Genomic DNA, 21,795 nt, shown 5'->3' with positions numbered 1-21,795 from the left:
GTCGGGGGGCATGTGACAGCCTTAACCGATTATACACCAGCCCTGGGGGTGGGTTACAACTCCTGCTCCCCCCCAAATTAATACAAGCCCCCACCACTGTCCAGGTGGTCACCACCCACTTAATCAGATTGGAACACCCAACACCCATATTGTAAGCTATACACATGGTACACAGTCCGCCGTTGGTACGCGTGGCACACTTGTGGTACGCGTGCGTGTATGGTACGCAACGGGGAAACACTTGTCTTATAGGCGCACACGTGGCACCACGGGTATTCTCGCGGTGTCCGTGCGTACGAGACGCACGCTGAGCAAGCGAGGCCTGGCAGAGGCCTTTGCTGTCGTGGAAATGGGAGACTCGATACAGCTCTGTTTACAGCAGGATTACATGAGGCACACAGACACACCAAAAAAGTAATGATCCACCAAAAAGCCTTAACAAATTATTGGGGTGAGCAACTATAAAGGGCGGTACGGCACTCAAGGGGTTGGTGGCAAGCACCACGCCCGGGGCCCCCTTCGTCTCCCCAGTGCTGATGTTTACTACACAACGCACCAGGTACTCATTTAAGTCAACTGGATTTGTAGAGCAGCGCGCTAACCGCTCCCCACAACAGCCACGCAGGCACACGCACACACACGGGACCACACGCAGAGATACTTGGAAAAACAGGTTTCCAAAAAGAGATGGACAGAAACATGCACAGACATGAAGACACGCACGTACACAGACAACACAGACACGTAGCTACGAAGACACCCGGCAGGCGGACACCGACGTAGTAAGACACGCAGACAGATGAAGGCAACACGCGCACGTAGGACGCAGAGACACATATATATACAGACAGACGGGCACAAAGAGGAATGGACACACCGACGCACGCGCACACACGCACCCCAGCACGGCCCACGATATTCTGGACCTCTGCTGTGCACGCCGCTCCCCTTTAACATCTCTTCCCCATGACCCCGTGACCCCGCGCCCCAAACGTATAAAGTGAGAGCATCTTGCCAAGTGCAGCCATGGGGGAGACTGGACTCACAGTCCCCGAGTACTCAGTAAATTCTCCCCATTGTTTTTGTATTCCTAGCCACCCCCTCCCCAAATCTCCCAGTGCTCCAGACGCCCACAGTCTCCCAGCCCCCCAACTCCTCAGCCCTCTCCGCTACTCAGCCTCCCCAGCGACCTACTGTCGGAGTTTAAAGAGAACTCGTTTGTAGTTCACAGAACTAACCAATCTCCTCCACTTGCAAGAACCACTGCTAAACCAATCTCCATTCACCACTCCACTCACCGGGAGTGGGCCCTGGTGTAAATCGCCGCCTCGCGGCTCAGGCTGTGAGAGCGGCCGCACGAGATGATCCGCCGATACCCCCGTCAGCGTGTGGTGCCACACAACCTCTCCGCTTCCTTCACAGCCGCGCAGCCTCTACCCGTACAAAAGACCTCCCCCCCCCCCCCCCCCCGTATAGCCTTAACAGACTGTCGGGGCAAGTGCTGTTAGAAGGGAGTAGCACTTATGAAGGCCGGCACGGCACACGAGTGAGTGGGTGGCCAGCACCACGCCCGGCAGCCTTTGCTCCCCAGTGCTGATGTTAACTCGACATCGCACCAGGTACTGAGTAGACCTAGGGGGGGAAGCCCAGGACCGGTCCAATTAATCGTCGCCCATGGTGGCTGCGAGCGAGCGGCTTTATAGCAAAGCGCTCAAACCGTTGCACTACACCCCTCACCTTACACACACCCTCGACGTAGACCCTCCTACACACATCCTGCCATACGCACACACGTTTTCACCATGCACCTGTAGACGTGCACATGCCGTGGATGCACCCACACGGCCCCCTAAAACAACCACCACCCTGTTGTCTGTGCACCCCCATCAATCGCTCTTGTCTGTAGCCCCTCCATCCTCCCACACCCGCCCACCCTCTGCCCCCCCCCCCACCAACCGTTCCGCCCTCCGGACGTCACGCGATCATCGCGCACGCGTGACTTTGACCTCTTGGCGCGATCTCGCCCACGAGCCGTGACCTCAAGAGCCGGGTTCACATCTGAGCGATCCGCGTAGGTGTGAACGTCCGCGAAGCTGCTTGCCGGGCGACCTGGCGACCCCCTCCGGCTCGCCGTGCCCTCCATGCCGCTGCCGGGGCTGCTTTCCCGCCCGTCCAGCCGCCCGCCCGTGCCGTGGACTAGGCAGCCGAGGGTACGTTGGTGGGCACGGCCGCTCGCTCGGGCAAGGTCGCGACCTCGCGCGCGACCTCATATGAGCATGACCTTGACCTCGTTGTCGGTGTCCACGCGGTAGAAGAAGGGGATGCACGTGGACTCGTCGAGGTAGGAGGAGGAGGAGGAGGGCCCGCGCGACTCCTGCAGCTCCTGAAGCAGTTGCATGATCTGCCCGGCCGTGCCGGGGGGCTCGGCGGTCGTGGGGGGCCGAGGGTCGTCGTCTGTGGGAGGATGAGAAGCGGGGGCGGGGTACAGGGAGGGAGGTTAGATAACGCACCTCACTGGAGCTAGTTTCAGTCGCATGTGCAGTGAGTATGTGTGGTGTGGTGTATAATATTGTGTGTTGTATGTCGTATGTAATGTAATGTGTCGTGCATGGTGTGTATCATGTGACGTATTTTATGCAAAGTGGCGTATAGCGTGTATCATATCATACGTTCCGTACTGCAGTGTACTATATAGCATGCATGGTGTGTTGTGTATGGTACAACAGTGCAGTGTGACATGTTGTGTGTGCCGTGTGCATCACCTGTGTGTGCTCTCTCCGTGCCAGCATCTGCCGCTCCCTCCCTCGCACTCGTCCCCTCGCTCTCACCTCCTTCACCTCCGTCTGCGGGTAGAGAGGGGGGGGGGGAGGTTGTTGCCATGAGTGACGGAAGTGACCAGAGGCTGCGGCGGCTTCTCAGTATCTAGGCGGCCGTGCCTGCTGATGACCGGCTGTAAGGATGCGTGGCTGAAGCTGTGCAGGTCAACGGTGCTCTGGCGCGTGTGGCTGTGGCCAGTACAGCGTGTGGCCGTGTCACCCTGGGTGCCGTTGGGCAGGTGAGGGCCCATTCCCTCCTCCTGCTTCTCCTCGTTGAGACCTCCTCCCGCTGCTGCTGCCGTCACCGCCGTCACCGCCGCTACCCCCCGTGGCGCCGGCCCCTCCAGCCCCCACGCGTTCCTTTCGGCCAGGAGTCTCATCACCAGCTCCTGCAGCTCCCCCAGCTTCACCTGCCGGAGTCACAGGGCAAGGGTCAGGGCGTGTGGGCAAGAGTTGGGTGACAGGGGTGATGATGATGAAGATGATTTTGAATATGATAACGAGGATGTGGTACGGAGCAAACACGTGAATATATTACAGTTGGATGTTAGGTTTTGTGTGAATTTCATAGGTTTACATACATTAGGTTCACATGATGAACACGTATGGACGAATCTCATTAATATTTTAACGGCATGACTCGCAATTTGCAAGCATTGTGGAGGTGCAGAGTGAATCTCCCCTTAATCAGATTGTTTCCAGGAGGGGGGATAAGCAACGGCTGAGAGCCGTTGACCCGCACGTTCCATCGCCTCTACGAAATTGTCACCGCAATGGCGCGGCCCCTGGGTCAGAGACGCGATGGGACGGTGGGTCGGGTGGGGCGTGTGGGTCGTAGGTCGGCGTCACCTTCATGTTGTCGCGGTCGAGCGCCAAGCGGTTGATGAACTCGTCCTTGTCGCGGTGGCGCTGGCGCATGACGTCGCGTTGGCTCTGGTACAGCGCGATGTACTCGCCTGCACACGTGCACGCACGCACGGGGTGTGACGCACGCACACGTGGGTACCGCGTGGGTACGGGTACGTGCGCGCACACGCACGTACAGAGTGTGCGACAGATGCGCAAACACACGTACGCACACACAGAGATCCCACATACAGCCTGTCCAGGCTGTTGCGGCAAGTGCTGTTAGCGAGCACCGAAGAAGGACAACACGGCGCACGAGGGGGTGGTGTGGCCAGCACCGTGCCCCGCTGCCTTTATCTCCACAGCGCCGAGTGCTGATGTTCATACATCGCACCGGGTACTCATTTAAGGCTGAGTCGACCTACACACGCGTGCGCACCGATGGTGTCGGTCTCTCCCGACAGCTGCTCGCAGCGGTGCTCCAGCTGCTCCAGCTGATCGCGGAGGTCGGCCTTCTCCCGCATCACGGCCTGGAAGCGAACCTGCGCAGCCACAGCACAGAGGGGGTGCGGGTCACGCTGGCCCTAGATCGGGAGCCGATAGAACGATCGCGGTGCTGGTGCGGAGTCACCAGCGCGGCCCACAGGGAACAACCCTGTCACCACGCGCCACTCACCACACCCTTTCCCTCGAAGCGCTCCACTCACCGCTCACTCCAGCACCGCAGCCGCCACTCACCTGTAGCTGCTCCATGGCCGCACGCAGAGACTCGTGCTCCTGGGGGGACACGGCCCCCTCCCCGTGGTGGGGGGCGGCCGAGGGGTGGGCGGCGAGGTTGCCCAGACGACGCAGGGCGGCGTAGACGTCCCGAAGTCGAGAGATGAGCTGCGCTCGCTCGCTCTCGCGCTGCTCAACCAGAGCCCGCAGGTGCGAGACCTGGGCGCGCACGCGCAGCGCCACACACGGCATGCATAGGTTACACGTGGTGAACAAAAAGACAAAGCTCTCCCGGATAGCCTTAACAGACTGTTGGGGTAAGTCCTGTTAGCGAGCACCTATGATGGCCGGCACGGCACACGAGGGGGTGGGTGGCCAACACCACGCCCGGCTGCCTTCGTCTCCCCAGTGGCGATGTTTAGACATTGCACCAGGTACTCATTTGAGGCCGAGTCGACCTAGGGGAGGCCCAGGACTGTTTCAGAAAATCGTCACTGGTGTTGGCCGTGAGCGGGAATCGAACCCGGGTCGCCAAGTTCGTAGCGCGACGCGCTAACCGCGACGCTACCGCTCCCCACACACACAGACACCCTGCTCACAGCTCCCGACCCACACACACCCCACAGCCCCTCACCGTCTCCTCTGGCTCCTCGGCCCCAGCCTCGTCTGCGGGCGAGTCTGTGGGAGATGGAGCGGGCGAGTCTGTGGGAGACGGAGCGGGCGAGTCTGTCGGCGCCTCCAGCAGCGACGCCATGTCCTCCAGCACCCCCTGCAGGGCACCCTCCACGGCCCAGCCCTCCTCGGGGCCCCCCTCTCCCACCCTCCTCTCCCCGCCCTGCAGCACCCCCTCCGCGGCGACCTGCGGCCCGTCGACGGTGACCTGCGACCCCTGGGCCAGAGCGCGCAGCTTGTCGTGCGCGATGTGCAGAGCGGAACGAGCCTCGGCCTCCTGCTCGACACGGGGTCACGGGTACACGCGGTCACGGGCACACATAAATGATAACCAGAGATAATGGTAATATTTGTTATAGGTTGTAATGAGAGGGTACCACGCGTATTAGGAGCTCGCACACAGCACTTGGTGGAGCTGCGTCTTTAGTGTACGCGTGTGCATGTATGTGTGTGAGTATGGAGAGCGGTGGCGCGCGCTGCGCTACAAACCTCGCGAGCCAAGTTCGACTTAAATGATAAAGGCAGTCGGGCGGCGTGGTGCTGGTCACCCCCCTCGTGTGCCGTGTGCCGGCTTCATAGGTACTTGCTAACAGCACCTTCTTTAACAGACGACTAAATCTTTTTAACGTGTAGAGTTCGTGTGAGCAGCGTCGGCTTTCACAGGTGCTGCTCGCAAAGAGCACTTGACTCGAAAGTCTGTTAGAGGCTATGCGGGGGGGTGGGGGAGAAATCTTCGTATTTTGTATGAGAGCAGTCGTCACGGCCACCAACACCAGTGACGAACGTATGAACAACCGGTCCTGGGCCTCCCCCAGATCGACTCAGCCTTAAACGAGTATCTGAAGTTGCTGTTTGCACGCGCGTGTGCGGGCCCCGCACCTGGTGCTGCACACGGTCGAGCAGCGTGCTCTGGGCCAGGCACTGCCTGTGCAGCTCGTCGCGCTCCGCCTGCAGCTGCACCACGGCCGCCCCGTACTGCTGCAGCTGCTGCAGCACCGCGCTCCGTTCCGCCACCAGAGCCTCCGCCTCCGCGCACTTGGCTTGCAGCTGCGACGAAGGGAACGGTCACGCGATGACGCCGACGACGACAACATCGATGGCGAGCCGCCGTTCGCCACGGCGCGCGTACCCGGCCAGGTGCGCTTTGCTAGGCGTGTGAAGTGTGGAAGGCACTCCAGCTGACGTAACCGTCCCTTAGTGGTGAATGGCGGGGTGTATTGGTGTGTGTGTATTTACCGTTTGTCACCGTTTGTCACCGTTTACAGGCCACGCACGTCACACTGTTTTTGGACGGCGTGCTGAGATGCGCAAGTTGCGACGTGTGGCTCCCCGTTGTGTTTTCGGGCTGGAGTTGGCCACACTTCCCAATTATAGGACCATAGAGCTTGGGCGATCATTGTTGGTGGTGCCGGTTCTGGGAGCCCTTCCTTCCCCCGCTTATTTGCGGTTTACCAAACGAAAATCTGGGCACGGCGTCACAAATCCTACGGCGGGCGCTTCGATCTGCGATTCTTTGCACCAATGACGACGCTTCGTACAAATATAAACTATTGTTGCATGGCATGAGTGGTGCAACGGTGGCAACGGTGGCGGGAGGTCCACCTGCTCCTTGACTTCGTGGGAGTTCTCCTGCAGGGAGCCCATATGGCGAGCGAGCTCCTTCTTCACGTGCTGCTCCGACTGCAGCGCGCTGCCCAGCTCCATGTTCTCGTTGCTCTGTGGAACAAGCGGGGGCGGCACGGTGGGACACAGGGGACAGCACAGCCATCAGGGGACAGCAGCATGGGGACACGGTGAGGGGCATGGTAGGACACAGGAGGACACAGACGGATATGGGGACACACAGGGAAAAGGGGACACAGTAGGGCCATAGGCGACATCGGAGACACGGAATACACGGGAAAGATTAAGATACAGATACATGGGGAAATGGGACGTAAGGGTACACGTGGGATACGAGGGGAAGGTAGGTGATAAAGGGATGACACAAGACACGGGTAGACAGGGAGACATGGGGCACGCAGGAGGAGACAAAGGTGGAAGTGAAAACACGGGGAGTGGGACAACGAGCACGGGGGGAGACACGGAGACGCGCGGATAGCGGCACACAGGTACGCGCGGACAGCAGGACGCGGAGAGACACGGCGCTCACCAGCTTGACGAAGCCGTTCTGCATCTCGGCGAGCTGCTCCTTGAGCTGGCGGTTCTGCGCCAGCGCGCGGGAGATGGTGGCCTTGTCGGCCTGCGCCGTCTCCAGCAGTCGCTGCCGGTCGCTCGCCTCGCAGCCCAGGTCCCCCAGCCGCGACTCGAGCGCCAGCAGCCGCGCCTCCGCCTCGCGGTTGAGCTCGCTCAGATGCTCGTTGTCGCGCACCTGGGCGGACGACGGGGTAAAGGGAGCGAGAGCGCGGGGAGCGGAGGCGCAGCGGTTAGCACGACGCGCTACGAACCCGCCGTGCCAAGTTCCACTCTTCCCGCTTACGGCCAGTAGCGGTGACGGGGGGATATCGGAACCGGTCCCAGGACTCCCCGAGGTCGATTCATCCTTAAACGACTTCCTGGAGCGGTGTGTAAACAGCAGAACTGGGGATACAAAGGCGACCGGGCGTGGTGTTGTCAACCCACTCCCTCGTGTGCCGTGCCGGCCTACATAGGTGCTACCCCTTAAGAGCACTTGCCCTAACAGTTTAATGCTATATGGGGGATCTTTGTTTTTGTACCAGCGTGTGTGTGTGTGTGTGCGCGCAGGAGAAATGACCACCTGTTTCAACTCACTTAGCTCTTCACACGCGCGCAGCTGAGTAGACAGTGGGCAAGTAGTTAGTGTGTGCGCACGTGCCTGTGCGAATGTGTGCCTTGTTGTGCACGTGTCTGTGCGTGCGCGTATACGTGCATGCCTGTGTGCGCGTGTTTACGTGTGCGCCTGCGTGTGCACGTGCACATGCGTGCCTGTGTGTGTTTATGCACGTGCCTGTGTATGCATGCATGCATGCCTGTGGGTGCGTGCGTGTGCGTGCGTGTGCGTGCGTGTGCGTGCCTGCGCGTGGTACTGGGCGAGGAGCTTGTCTTTCTCCCTGTGCGCCCTCTCCAGCTCCGCCGCCAGGCCGTGCTCGCGCTCCGAGGGCCCCTCCTGCTCCGACGCGGCGACGGCGGCGCTCGACTCTCGCGCCGCCTGCTCGCACAAAACCACTGGTGGGGGGGGAGGGGGGGGCGGGCGGGCACCGGCGGTCACTCAGCGGCTGCTGTGTGACACGTGTGCCGTATTTTCCCACATATAGTTCCGCATACGCATATAACCCGCACGCGCATATACCCCGCAAAAATAGCGTTTTGTGTAAAACAAATTTCAGATAGCCCGCACCTCCATATACCCCGCATGCATTCATATCTTTAACGTCGTTACCGCAGCCTAATTCCATCATATTAATACGAAGTTTACATTTGTAATACATTCCACTATCAATTGTTAACGTTAAAATCATAACGTGCACAGAGAAAACAAACTAACCGGAAACTAGTGAACTTTAAACAGTAAATAAGTAACAAAAGTAAATATCCAATAAGTAACACACAACTGGTAGATAAGTACAGTTTTAGCACTGGTAGATTGCGCACTGCGCAGATAATAGCGGCACTACGGTGACGCCGTGGCCTCGCGCCCAATCCCCCCACCACTCTCTCCCCCCAGCTGCCCCACCCCCCATCCCCCCCCACCCCCCAACCCCCACCTCTCTCTCCCCCCAGCTGCCCCACCCCCCAACCCCCAACTCTCTCTTAGGCCTCGGCAAGGTAAGGTAATTTACCTTTTTTACCGGGTAAAAAGGTAAAGGTGTCGACATGCCAAGGGGTAAGGTAAAGGGTAGGGTAAAGGTAGCTCGGAATAATTACCCAGTAGGGTAAAGGTAGCGTGAAGTATTACCCGGTAAATACGGTACCATGTTTACTGCTAAAAGCTCCGTGGCGCAGTCCGTGGCCTCCATTTAATAAGTAATATTTAAAAAAACTTTTTAAAAAACACGCTTTTATGAAATGTACAAGTAATGGCAGAACTCCCCGACTCCAGGAAGTGGCCCCGAAGCTTGCCACGTCAGGGACCATGGCCAATTACAGCCAACGTCAGTTGACAGTGGACAATTAGACCCAAGCCGAAATATAACATAAAAAATAATGTTTAAAAATATTTTTATTTTATTTTTAATTATAGAACATAGTATTGTCATCAGTATGACATAAGTATACCAAGTTTGCAGTCGATACCACATTGGGAAGTGGGTTAAAATTGAGTTACAATATTTGAGGATACAACGACGACAACAAGCATGTAAAATCGGAATAATCGAGAGTATTCTATATGAATAAAGCACTCTACCTAGCATTTACCTGTTATAAACCTTTTTCATGTGTAGTACCCCAGTAATTACGCTGTAATCAGGTAATAAAAGGTAGGGTAAAGGAAGGTTCGTTGCTTTTAACCTTTTACCTTACCTGCTGAAGGGTAAAAGGTAGGGTAGAGTGATTCTATTGTGGTAAGGTAAAAGGTAGGGTAAATGTAGGCTCGTTGTTTTTACCTTGCCGAGGCCTAACTCTCACTCCCCCTAGCTGCCCCACCCCCCAACCCCCACCTCTCTCTCCCCAGCTCTCCCGTCGCCGGTAAACAGTGCGCACACTTCAAACATTGTCGTTTAATTGTACAAACAATTCATTTAAAACGTGATAACGTGCAATTTTAGTGTGAGTGGTTTATTCAGCAGTGCTTTAGTCAAAGGCAAGTGTTACATAGTGGATAGTCCTACCAAGAAAAAATGTAAACGAGTTATGACGTGTCACACGTGTAAAATATTTTTGGGATAGCCCGCACCTCCATATACCCCTCAGGGTCTTGTTTTGTTTGTAAAGAGTGGTATACCCCGTGGGTTATATGCGGAAAAATACGGTATATGTGTCTGTGTGTGCTGTGTTAACGTGGGGAGCGGTAGTGTCGCGGTTAGCGCGTTGCGCTACGAACCTGGTCACTCCGGTTCAATTCCCGCTCATGGCCAACACCGCTGACGATTACCTGAACCGGTCCTGGGCCTCCCCTAGGTCGACTCAGACTAAAATGAGGACCTGGTGCGGTGTGTAAACATCGCCACTGAGGAGACAAAGCCGGTCGGGCGTGGTGCTGGCCACCCACCCCTTTGTGTGCCGTGCCGGCCTTCGTAGGTGCTCGCTAACAGCACTTGCCCCAACAGGCTGTTTAGGCTATATGGGGGAGCTTTGTCTTTGCTGCGTTAACGTGCTGTGTATGTGTACCTACTGTATGTAGGTAACACAGCGCGTGCTGTGTCATACCGTACGTGCCGTGCGCGCTGTGTTATAATGTGTGTACTTGGTGTGGACTGGGTGTGTGCCGCAAACGCTGTGCTCACGCTTCTGCTGCTCCAGCTCGTGCAGCGACCGCTCCATTTCTCTGATCCGCACCACCTGCTCATCCTTCTCACGAGACAGCAGCTCCACCTAGCAGCAGCACACACAGAGCAAACCATGGCACACACAGCACACCATGTCAGACAGCACACCATGACACACACAGCACGCCATGACACACACAGCACACCGTGTCAGACACAGCACACCATGACACACACAGCACACAAACAGCACACCATGACACACACAGCACACACACAGCACACCATGACACACACAGCACACCGTGTCACACACAGCACACACACAGCACACTATGACACACAGAGCACACCCGTGTCACACACAGCACACACACACAGCACACACACAGCACACCATGACACACACAGCACACCGTGTCACACACAGTACACCATGGCACACACAGCACGCCATGTTAGAGAGCACAGCACACACACAGCATACCATGCGCGACACAGCACATACAGCACACCATGCTCGATACAGCACAGGAAGCACAGTGTTAGAAAACACACACACAGAACACACCATGTCAGACACAGCTCACACACAGAACACCATGGCAGACAATGTCAGACACAGCACGCACGGCACACACACACACAGCACTCTGCGCCCGACACAGCACACGCGCGTGTGAGCGGTGCGGCTGCACCTGCTGTGCCGAGTGCTGAGCCGTCTCCTGCCAGAGGCGCCCCTGCTCCTCCATCTGCTGCAGGTGCTGCTGCCGCTCCAGCATCAGCTGCTGCACCGACTCCGACATCTGCACCGGGAAAACGCACAGCACCCACATCACAGTCACACAAAGACAACCCCCACGTAGCCCTGAACAGACTGTTCGCGCAAGTGCCGTTAGTGAGCACCGATGAAGGCCGGCACGGCGTACAACGGGGTGGGAGGCCAGCACCACGCAAGGCTGCCTTTGTTTCCCCAGTGTTGATGGTTACACACCCCACCAGGTACTCATTTGAGGCCGAGTCGACCTTGGGTAGGTCCAGGACCTGTTCAAATAATCGTCACTGGTGTTGGCGAGCGGGAATCGAACTCGGGTCGCCGGGTTCGTACAGCAGCGCTACAATACTGCTAATGATACACACACACACGCATGCAGACACACGCACACAGACACACATGGAAACACACAGACACACACGGACACACACACACAGATGCACACGCACACACACAGACACACACGGACACACACACACATGCACACGCACGCACACAGGCACACACGGACACACACGCACGCAAGCACATATACAGACAAACACATAGGCACTCAAACACGCATGGACACACACGGACGCACGCGGACACAGCCACCGCAGCAGTGTCCGTACCGCGTGCAGCTGCTGCTGGAGCTGTTCTCTTTCCTCTGAGAGCTGCTGCAGCTGCTGGTTGAGATGGGGCATCCCGGCCTGACTCGACAGCTGCAAGCGCACACGTACGGAGGAATGCGCACGCAGGCACGCTCGGATTTGTAAACGAAGAGGAAAAATCGGGCAGCACGCGTGGATTCCTTATGGCTCTTCCACCACGGGTTTTGCCCTCCCAGGCATTCCACGGTGACGTCGCGCAGCGCGTGACGAAGCGTCGGGGCAAGGCCCGCGGTCTGTAATCTGGGCAAAGTGACGTCGGCTCGCCGGAAGACAGCAGCACAGAAGTGTAGACTCGGCCTGTTTCCCTCGGCATGGGATCGAGTGTTTCCCCCTCGCCCGCGTGGGGTTTCTCCGGGTGCCATGGTTTCCTCCCGCACATCAACACTCATGATCAATTGGCCGATACCGCCTCGATATACAGAGGACCGCAGAGCTCGGGCAATTGCTGGTAGCACCGCTGCTGCTACCTTCCCGCTCCTCGTCTGTAGTTCCTCCTCCTGGCAGCTCTGAGTCGTCCCCTCTCTCTCTCTACGAGAGCGATGAGTGGATACCGCGCGGCTCACCGTTTCAAGCTAAGATTGATTATTTTTACTATAATGCGTGCCTGCCGCATGTGTGTGGCGTGCGTGTGGCGAGCGTGGGGCAAGTGTGGGGTTAGTGTGTCGGTTAGTGCGCGGCGAGTGTGGGGTTAGTGTGCGGTGGGCACGCCGCGTGCACGCGCACGGAGACCACGCGTGCACGCGGTGTGGCGGCGCCGGCGCCGCTCACCTGCTGCACCATGATGTCGGCCATGTGCAGCTTGCCCTTGAGCTCCTCCGTGAACTCACGCAGCCCCAGCACCTCGGCGGCGCGCGACGCCAGCTGGCCCGCCTGCTCCGACGTCTGCTGAGTCAGCTCGTCCCGCACGCGCCTACTCGCAGACGCACGCACGCACGCACGCGCAGATCCCCCGTGTAGCCTCCAACAGAGTGCAGGGGCAGAGTGCTATTAGTGAGTGGCACCTACAAAGGCCGGCAGGGCGCACGAGGGGCATGGTGTGACCGGCACAGTGAACATAGGAGAATGAGATTCTCAGCTGTTGACTTTCACACCCGAACAAATCGAGAGGAGTGAGGGATCCCAGCAATCCGGGAGTTCACTTTCCCACAGGCATCGTGATGGCACCCCCAACGCACACGTACACTGCGTCGGCATCGATGCCGGCTTCACTCACATCAGCTGGTCTCGCTCCTCCGCCACGGCCGCTCTCTCCGCCTGCAGCTCCTTGGCGAGCTGCGAACACAGACACGGCATTAACGTGACTCGGAGACACGGGGAGACGGGAACACGGCTTGTCGCGTGGTGTGTCGCGTGGCGTGCTCTGCGCGTCACCTTCTCGGCCTGCTTGTGCTGGGAGGAGACGGTGGAGAGGGCGCGCTCCAGCTCCGACACACGCTGGCGCCCGGCATTGAGACGCGCGCTCAGATCCTCCACCTCGCCTGCACACAGGGACACGGAGACACGGGGACACGGAGACACGGAGACTTGGAGACATGAGAACATGGAGACATGGGGCGTGGGCACGCAGAGACACGAGGTACACGAGGGCATAGACACGAGACAGAGGGAGACATATAGGATTGAGAGACACGAGATTGCGGTTGTTGTGGTTGTGGTGCTGACCGGCTCTCTGCTGCAGGGATTTATCCGCGAGGCTCAGTGTGTTCTGCAGCTCCGACTTCTCCGACACCAGGATCCCGATCGTCTGAACGTGCACCTGGGTGGCCCAGACCACGGCACGCCATGTCGCACGCGCAAATTAAAAACGTGTAATTTACTTCATTAGCCAGGAGAGCCACACTGAGTCGTATGACCCTTGTTCAGGAGGGTGCTGCTGCTGCTGCTACGTTGGGCGTTTGTCTGCGAGAAGTTTCCGGCCAATTAACGATGAGCTGTGTTAATTATACCACGTGGGAGGAAACTGCGGCACCCGGAGAATAGCCACGCCTTGCGTGAGGTGGCAGTGCTTTAGCCCCGTACGGGTGGAATAAACGGATGGAGATTAGTCCACTTGCCGTGCTGCCCTCCCCTGGCGAGCCCAGGGTATGGCACCTCCTCACCCCATCTGTGCGTGATCCACCAACCCTCCCTGCTGCCTCCACAGCGCTGGCTCACAGGTCACCGGTGCCCGGCTAACAGCACGGGAGAGCACGCGGGGCACCCTGACCCAAACCCACCCACGACCCTGACCCCTGATCTCTGACCTGCAGTTGTTCCAAAGCTGACCCTTCACTCTGAAGCCGCTTCTCCTGATCAGCGCGGACCTGAGACATGCGACGACACGCGACATGTAATCTGTGAGACGTGCATCACACGTTAAGGACGACATGCGACACGTATTGCGGGGTAAACGCAATGCACTCCACGTGACGCGTTAAGGGTAACATGTTCGGTGACGCTAGACGTTACGCACGACTTTCAACATGCAACATCTCACGTTATACACCCCATATACATACGCACACGTGTAGCACACACACACATCACACATACACGCGCAATACACACACCACACCCGCACCACACATACACGCGCAACACACACCACACACGTGCAAAACACACCACACACGCACCACACATACACGCGCAACACACACCAGACACACACCACACACATGCACACACGCACCACACACACACGACAAGAACAGAGTAAGGCTCTGCCACTACCTTCAGGAGCTCTGTCTCCAGGGCATCGTTCTGCTGCTTCTGTGGGACACACAGGGCAGAGGGGGTCAGTCCCACAGGGGTGAGTGGTGAGGGTGGTGAGGGTGGTGGGAGTGGTGAGTGTGGTGTGTCAATGTGCCGAGTGTGGCATGTGAGTGTGGTCAGTGTGTTGAGTGTGCTAAGTGAGTATGAGCGTGGTGTGGTTCGTCAATGTGGCGAGTGGGTGTGGTGAGTGCGGTGCAGTACGGCGTCGTGCAGGTCTGCGAGGAGTCTCTTGTGATCGAGCGACGCAGCGTCCAGAGCCTGAGTCAGCTCCTGGTTCCTCGTCTGTGCGTCCACACACACACACACAAAGATCAGCCGTATAGCCTTAACAGACTGTTGGGGCAAGTGCTGTCAGCGAGTAGCACCTATGAAGGCCGGCATGGCACACGAGGGGGTGGATGGCCAGCACCACGCCCACAACACGTGTACACACATGCGTATGAAGACAAATATCCTCCGTCTGTTGTGGCAAGTGCTATTAGCGAGCGCCTATGAATGCCGGCATGGTACATGAAGGGGGGTGGGGTGGCCATCACCACGCACGACTGTCTTTGTCTATCCAGTGGCGATGTTTACACATCGCACCAGGTACTCATTTGAGGCTGAGCCGACACGCACATTTACACACAAGCACACCATGCATGGATCCCTTGTGCGGTCACACATCCTGTTGTGGCAAGTTAGCGCACTGCTCTGTGAACCCGGTGACCCAGTTTCTATTCAAGTTCACGGCTAACATCAGTGGCCTCCCTGAGGTCGGCTCAAGTCATTAATGAGCAGCTGATGCTGTGTGTAAAAATCAGCACTGGGGAAACAAGGCCAGCCGAGGCGTGGTGCTGGCCACCCACCCCCTCGTGTGCCGTGCCGGCCTTCATAGCTGCTTGCTAGCAACACTTTCCCCCTCAGTCTGTTAAGGCTACACGGGGATCTTTTGTCTGTGCATCTCACCTCTAGTTCTCTGGTGTCTGCCAAGTGGCTGCCGCTCTCCCCGTTGCGGTAGTTTGACTGGGACACGGTTCACACAGACTTCGTTAGAACACAAACACATGCAATACACAATTACTACAAGACAAAGTTCCCCCCCTGTAGCCTTAAACTGTTGGGGCAAGTGCCATTAGTGAGCACACACACGTGGTCACACACACACAAAGACCCTCCGTATAGCCTTAGCAGACTGTTGCGGCAAGTGCTGTTAGCCAGCACCTATGAAGGCCGGCACGGCACACGAGGGGGTGAGTGGCCAGCACCACGCCCGACCGCCTTTGTCTCCCTAGTGGCGATATTTACACACTGCACCAGGTACTCATTTGAGGCTGAGTCGACCTAGGGGAGGCCTAGGACCGGTTCAAATAATCGTCACTGGTGTTGGCCGTGAGCAGGAATCGAACTCAGGTCGCCGGGTTCATAGCGCAGCGCGCTAACCACTTCACTTCCGCTCCACACGCACACGCTTGCACACAAAGATAAAGATCCCCCGTATAGCCTTAACAGACTGTAGGGGCAAGTGCTGTTAAGCGAGCACCTATGAAGGCCGGATCGGTACACGAGGGGGTGGGTGGCCAGCACCACGCCCGACCGCCTTTGTCTCCCTAGTGGCAATGTTTACACACCGCACCAGGTACTCATTTGAGGCCGAGTCGACCTAGGGGAGGCCCGGGACCGGTTCAGATAATCGTCACTGGTGTTGGCCGTGAGCGGGAATCGAACCCGAGTCGCCAGGTTCATAGCGCAGCGCGCTAACAGCTACACTATCGCACACACACGCTTGCACACATGCACGCACTCACTCACCTCGGACATGAGGCCGTTGATCTGCACAGAGATCTGGCGCAAGCGTTCCGTGGACGAGACGTCCCTGTGACGACATGGGCAGCAGAGTGAGAACCGCAGCCAACGCGTCACCACACTCCCACCACACCACCACCACAACATTACTACCACACCACCACTACCGTACTGCCACGACCACACCGCCACCACCGCCACCACCACACCCCATTACCAAGCAGTATCACGCAGTACTACAACACCCTTCCACATCGTCATGACTCCACCACCACACAATCACCAGCACCACCACGTAGCATGATGCGGTACTACATCACCACCACCATCACCACGACTCCACACCATCACCAGACATGTGTGGCTTTAGCTGGATTCTTTGACTTGCGTGCATCTGTGTGTATTGCTGTATATCTGCCTCCGTCTGTGTCTGCTGGAGTATTGAGTTGTACTAAACATTTTTCTTTGTCATTTAGTGTCTGCTTAAGTGTGTGCGTCGAGGTGTCCGTGTGTTTGGGGAGGCAAAGGAGGCCAGGGTGTGGCCTCGTGTGCCGTACCAGGCTTCATAGGCGCTCGCTAACAGCACTTGCTCAAAAAGTCTGTTCAAGGTAAACAGGGGATCTTTGTCTTGTATTCTGGTAGTGGCAGTGCAGTGGTAAGCGCACTGCGCTACAAATCTGGTGACAAAAATTCTATTCCCGCTCACACGGGCAACACCGGCGACATATTTGATTATCTGAATCGGTCCTGTGCCTTCCCTATGTCGACTCAGCCTTAAATGAGCACCTGGTGCAGAGTGTAAACATCACCAGTGGGAACACAGAGGCGGCCAGGCATGGTGCTGTCCAACCACCCCCTCCGTGTGCCATGCCGGCCTTCATGGAGGTGCAACTCGCTAACAGCACCTGTCCCAAAAGCCTGCTGAAGGCCATGGGGGGGTCATTGTCTATGTGTGTCTGCATCTCTGTCCGTGTCGACATGAGAGAGTGTGAATGAGTGCGCTTGTGCCTCTGCTATTACCGCACTCCCTCCTGCTGCTCCTCCTCCCCCCCATCCATCACCTCCGCCACCTGCAGCACAAACCCCGTTACTCAGAATCCTTGCCACCAGCCAAGGCGCTGGGCCACATCCAGGACAGACGGAACACAAGGACACTCTGTGTGTGTGTGTGGATTGCTGTGTGCGTGTGTGGTTCTCTGTGTGTGCTGATCACTGTGTATTTGTGTGTGGTTCGCTGTGTGTGTGGTTAGCTTTGTGTGTGTTGCTCAGTGTGCTTCGCTATGTGTGTAGTTCGCTGTGTATTTGTGTGTGGTTCGCTGTGTGTGCTGATCACCGTGTGTGTGTGTGTTTCACCGTGTGTGTAGATCGCTGAGTATGTGTGTGCTTCATTGTGTATGAGGATCGCTGTGTGGTTCACTGTGTGTGTGTGCTTCACTATGTGTGTGTGGATTGCTGTGTGCGTGTGCTGATCACTGTGTATTTGTGTGTGGTTCACTGTGTGTGTGTGGTTCACTGTGTGTGTGTGGTTCACTGTGTGTGTGTGGTTCACTGTGTGTGTGTGTGGTTCACTGTGTGTGTGTGGTTCACTGTGTGTGTGTGTGGTTCACTGTGTGTGTGTGGTTCACTGTGTGTGTGTGGTTCACTGTGTGTGTGTAGTTCGCTGTGTATGCGGATCGCTGTGTGGTTCGCTGTGTGTGGGGATCGCTGAATGTGTCTGATTCACTGTGTGTGTGTGTGTGGTCCGCTGTGTGTGGAGATTTCTGTGTATGTGGTTCGCTGTGTGTGCAAATCGCTGTGTGTGTGTGTGTGGTTCGCTGTGTGTGGAGATTTCTGTGTGTGGTTCGCTGTGTGTGCAAATCGCTGTGTGTGTGCTGAGCGGTAGTGCAGTGGCTAGTGCACCACGCTATGAATCAGGTGACCCGAGATCCGTTCACGGCCAACATGAGTGACAGTTATCTGAACCAGTCTTGGGCCTCCCCCTAAGTCGACTCACACTTAAGTTATTGCTGGATGTGGTGGACAAACATGAGCACCGGGAAGACAAAGGTGGCCAAGCTTGGTGCTAGATACCCACCCCCTCGTGTGCCATGCTCGCCTAAATAGGTGCTCGCTGATAGAACTGGCCCTAGCAGTCTGTTAAGGCTATACAGGCGATCCTTTGTCTTTATCTCTGTGGGTCGCTGTGTGAGTCGGTCGCGTTACACAGACAAGTCATGTGCTGCAGCCACACATCACATGATGCAAGCACTGGTCACGTGTTAGGAGCACAAGCCATCTGAGCACGCTTAGGTCATGCTTCACAGGCGCGGGGCCGCGTGATGCATGCACGGGTCACGCGTGCGACAGACCACGTCATCGACCCAAGGGTTTATATGAAGCATGCACGGGTCACATGACGCATGCAAGGGCGGTTCATGCACCTCCGTGAGCGTGGGGGGGGGCAACCCCCCCACCGCCCCCGCCGCCGTCTCCTCGTCGGCCTCTCCGGCGCTCGCGGGGAGTCGCTCGTCCTCCGACTGCGCCCAGCACCCGGCACGGGGAAGGAGGGGGGGGGTTAACACATGGGGGTCAGGGGGTCACGTGCGACGGCGAGGGGCGACGTGTCTGGCGACTCCGGGAGCGATGTTAGCAGCTGGCAGAGCGGGGGTCAGGCGATGATGGCGGGCGGCAGGGGCAACGCGAGGGGTAACAGCAGCCCTCTGGCGTAACACGGCAGTAATGTCAGGCGGGGGGTGATGTCATGGTAATAAGAGGATAATGCCACGGTATTAACGATTTGGTAATGGGAGGGTAACATTCAGGATAACGCCAGGGTAACAACAAACAGGTGAAACGCTCGCGTAATGTCAGGGTAACGTGTGGGTGACGTCAGGGTAATGACTGGGTAACGTCTGGGTTAACGGCTGACAGCGGACGGTAACGTCAGGGTAACGTGACAGTAATATTATGGTAACACAAGGGTATCTTCAGGATAATGCCAGGGTAACGGATAATAATTTAATAAGTGCACAGAATCACAGATAAGAAAGCAGCCAGGTGGTGAGATGGCTCCAACAATTGCCCAAGCTCTGGGGTCCTCTATATACGAAGGTGTTATCGGAAAATTAACGAGTGTTTACATGTGGGAGGAAACCCGAGCACCCGCCGGGAGAAAACCCACGGGTGCGAGGGGGAAACACTCTATCCCCACGCGGATGGCGATTAGTCCACACTTGCTGCAGCGCCTTCTCCTGGCACGCGAGGGTTACGGCTCCCCCTCGACGCCCACGGGGGAAGGGAGTTTCACAACGTCTGTGTGATCTACCAACCAACGCTGCTGCTGCTGCTGCCTTCACAGCAGCGCTGGGCGCCAGGCGTGCACCACCACCAGTGGGTTGACAGGAGCAACGCTAAGCTAACGCGAGGTGAAAGCGAGGGTAAGTTGAGGGTGATGCGAGGGCGACGCCTGGCGGGTGACCTGCTCACGGCTGTCCCGCTCATCCCGGGGGTCACCGCCGGCATCCTCGCTGTCTCGGCCTCGCCGCTTCTTCTTGGCGCTGCCGCCATCTCCTCCGCCGGGGACCGCCTTCTGTTGGTACTCCTTCAGCTGGGGGGGATACAGAGAGGGACGAGGACAAGTGGAGGACGTGGGGACATGTTGAGACTGGACACATACGGAGACAAGTTGCTGACGGGAGTGGGGAGGGGGTGTAGCGAGACGTGCTGACAGATTCAGACGAAGAGATCTCGACACGGGTGGGGAGATAAAGGTGAGGTCAGAGACGTGGGAGGGGGGGGCTACGGGACATGAATGCAAGTGGAGAGAACGAAGGCAAAAGCAGAGAGACGTTAAGATCGGTGAGAAGAGAGGAGCAGTGGGGCAGCTCGAGAGAGGTGAAGACCGAGAGACATTTCAGTGGAGACATGTGAAGACAGCGAGACACGAAGATGGGATTTGGGGGTAGGAGGAGGGCGCTGAGGGGTAGAGTGGGACCGGCGTACATGGCACACAAAGTCGAAAACGAAAAGACGAGGCGGGGAAATAGACTTGGAGGTGGTGGTAGGGGGGGAATCAGAGGGCCTGTGAAGAGACGGGCGGACAAGGGAAGACGCGCCTCTGTCAAAGTGAAGACAGAGCGAGACGTATGAAGACGGGTGGAGGAAGGGAGGCCGTGGGGGTGGGGGGGCATGGGGCTCTTTGCAGATAGTGAAGGCAGACGCGTGGAGACGCGCGAAGACACATGGGGACAAGCGAAGACACATGGGGACAAGCGAAGACACATGGGGACAAGCGAAGACACATGGGGACAAGTGAAGACAGAGGAGACTTTTAAGACAGGTGGGGGTCTCAGTCGAGAGTGACATGTTAAGATAGGTGAAGACAAACAAGTGGAGACGCGCGAGGAGACGCGGAGACAAGCGACGAGACGCTTTAGACGGCCAAATCGACCGCTCAGTCGCTCGCGTACGTCCGGGTTGAACCCCGCAAGCCGGCGCCTTACGACGGCGAGGGGGTACCCATTCCCCTCCCTCCCTCCCTCTCCCGCAGCGCCAGCGCCACCGCCGCCACCGCCGCCGCTACGTGCCCCCCCCCCCCACTCGCCCCGCGCGCCCCGTGAACCCCCAGCCCGCATGAGCCCCGTGCGCCGCTGGCCCGTCGTCACCTTCTTCTTGGCCGCGGCGAGTCGCGCCTGCCTGCTGCCCCCCTCCGCCATGACGCGCGACCACGTCCTCGGGTTCCGGCGTGCACCGCGGCGCCGCGTCAGCGCGGCCGTGAGCGCCAATCTAGCAATGCGAGAGCGCTCCAATAGTGATCGTCAATCTAGCAATGCGAGAGAGCTCCAATAGTGATCGTCACTCAAGCAATGCGAGAGCGCTCCAATAGTGATCGTCAATCTAGTAATGCCAGAGCGCTCCAATAGTGATAGTCACTCAAGCAATGCGAGGGCGTTCCAATAGTGAGCGCCAATCTAGCAATGCGAGAGCGCTCCAATCGTGATCGTCAATCTAGCAATGCGAGAGTGCTCCAATCGTGATCGTCAATATAGAAATGCGACAGCGCTCGAGTGTGATCGTCACTCAAGCAATGCGAGGGCGCAATCTAGCAATGCGAGAGCGCTCGAGTGTGATTGTCGATCAAGCAATGCGAGAGCGCTCCAATCGTCATCGTCACTCAAGCAATGCGAGAGCGCTCGAGAGTGATCGTCACTCAAGGAATGCGAGAGCGCTCGAGTATGATCGTCACTTAAGCAATGCGAGAGCGCTCGAGTGTGATCGTCACTCAAGCAATGCGAGGGCGCTCGAGTGTGATCGTCACTCAAGCAATGCGAGAGCGCTCGAATGTGATCGTCACTCAAGGAATGCGAGGGCGCTCGAGTGTGATCGTCACTCAAGCAATGCGAGAGCGCTCG

The 21,795-nt window shown here is 57.5% G+C and overlaps 1 protein-coding gene across 2 annotated transcripts; it reads right to left on the bottom strand.

Annotated features, from left to right (window-relative positions):
• Positions 1-1,946: 1,946 nt before the first annotated feature.
• Positions 1,947-21,213, bottom strand: GOLGA2 (golgin A2). 2 transcript variants are annotated; one of them, XM_076074783.1, is made up of 27 exons: positions 21,049-21,213; positions 19,863-19,991; positions 18,826-18,921; positions 17,426-17,475; positions 16,412-16,475; positions 15,569-15,625; positions 14,822-14,902; positions 14,579-14,617; positions 14,110-14,169; positions 13,529-13,622; positions 13,238-13,344; positions 13,080-13,138; positions 12,635-12,776; positions 11,828-11,917; positions 11,137-11,244; positions 10,457-10,544; positions 8,086-8,237; positions 7,204-7,422; positions 6,654-6,767; positions 5,931-6,098; positions 5,014-5,328; positions 4,401-4,598; positions 4,102-4,204; positions 3,666-3,772; positions 3,037-3,226; positions 2,763-2,843; positions 1,947-2,454 (listed from the first exon to the last, which is right to left on the bottom strand). In XM_076074783.1, exons 1-27 carry the CDS (start codon positions 21,097-21,099, stop codon positions 2,267-2,269), a joined length of 3,150 nt encoding a protein of 1,049 aa, XP_075930898.1. In that variant the 5' UTR covers positions 21,100-21,213; the 3' UTR covers positions 1,947-2,266. The 2 variants fall into 2 exon arrangements, with proteins under 2 accessions (XP_075930898.1, XP_032829094.2); XM_032973203.2 differs by lacking the exon at positions 18,826-18,921 and having other exon boundaries at positions 21,049-21,212.
• Positions 21,214-21,795: the final 582 nt, after the last annotated feature.

This window comes from Petromyzon marinus, chromosome 50 (assembly GCF_048934315.1).
Source record: "Petromyzon marinus isolate PM22_M1 ecotype Great Lakes invasive population chromosome 50, UKy_Petmar_22M1.pri1.0, whole genome shotgun sequence".
NCBI lineage: Eukaryota > Metazoa > Chordata > Hyperoartia > Petromyzontiformes > Petromyzontidae > Petromyzon > Petromyzon marinus.
Note: the sequence above shows the minus strand (reverse complement) of the source record. Positions and strands in the feature narration are given on the sequence as shown.

What these genes read in the sequence shown, in the direction of transcription:
- GOLGA2 (XM_076074783.1), bottom strand. Translation starts at nt 21,099, where the DNA reads ATGGCGGAGGGGGGCAGCAGGCAGGCGCGACTCGCCGCGGCCAAGAAG. An exon ending in CAGCTTTGGAACAACTGCAG is followed by an intron (nt 13,623 to 14,109) that starts GTCAGAGATCAG and finishes TGGGCCACCCAG; the next exon opens with GTGCACGTTCAGACGATCGG. An exon ending in ATCCCTGCAGCAGAGAGCCG is followed by an intron (nt 13,345 to 13,528) that starts GTCAGCACCACA and finishes CCCTGTGTGCAG; the next exon opens with GCGAGGTGGAGGATCTGAGC.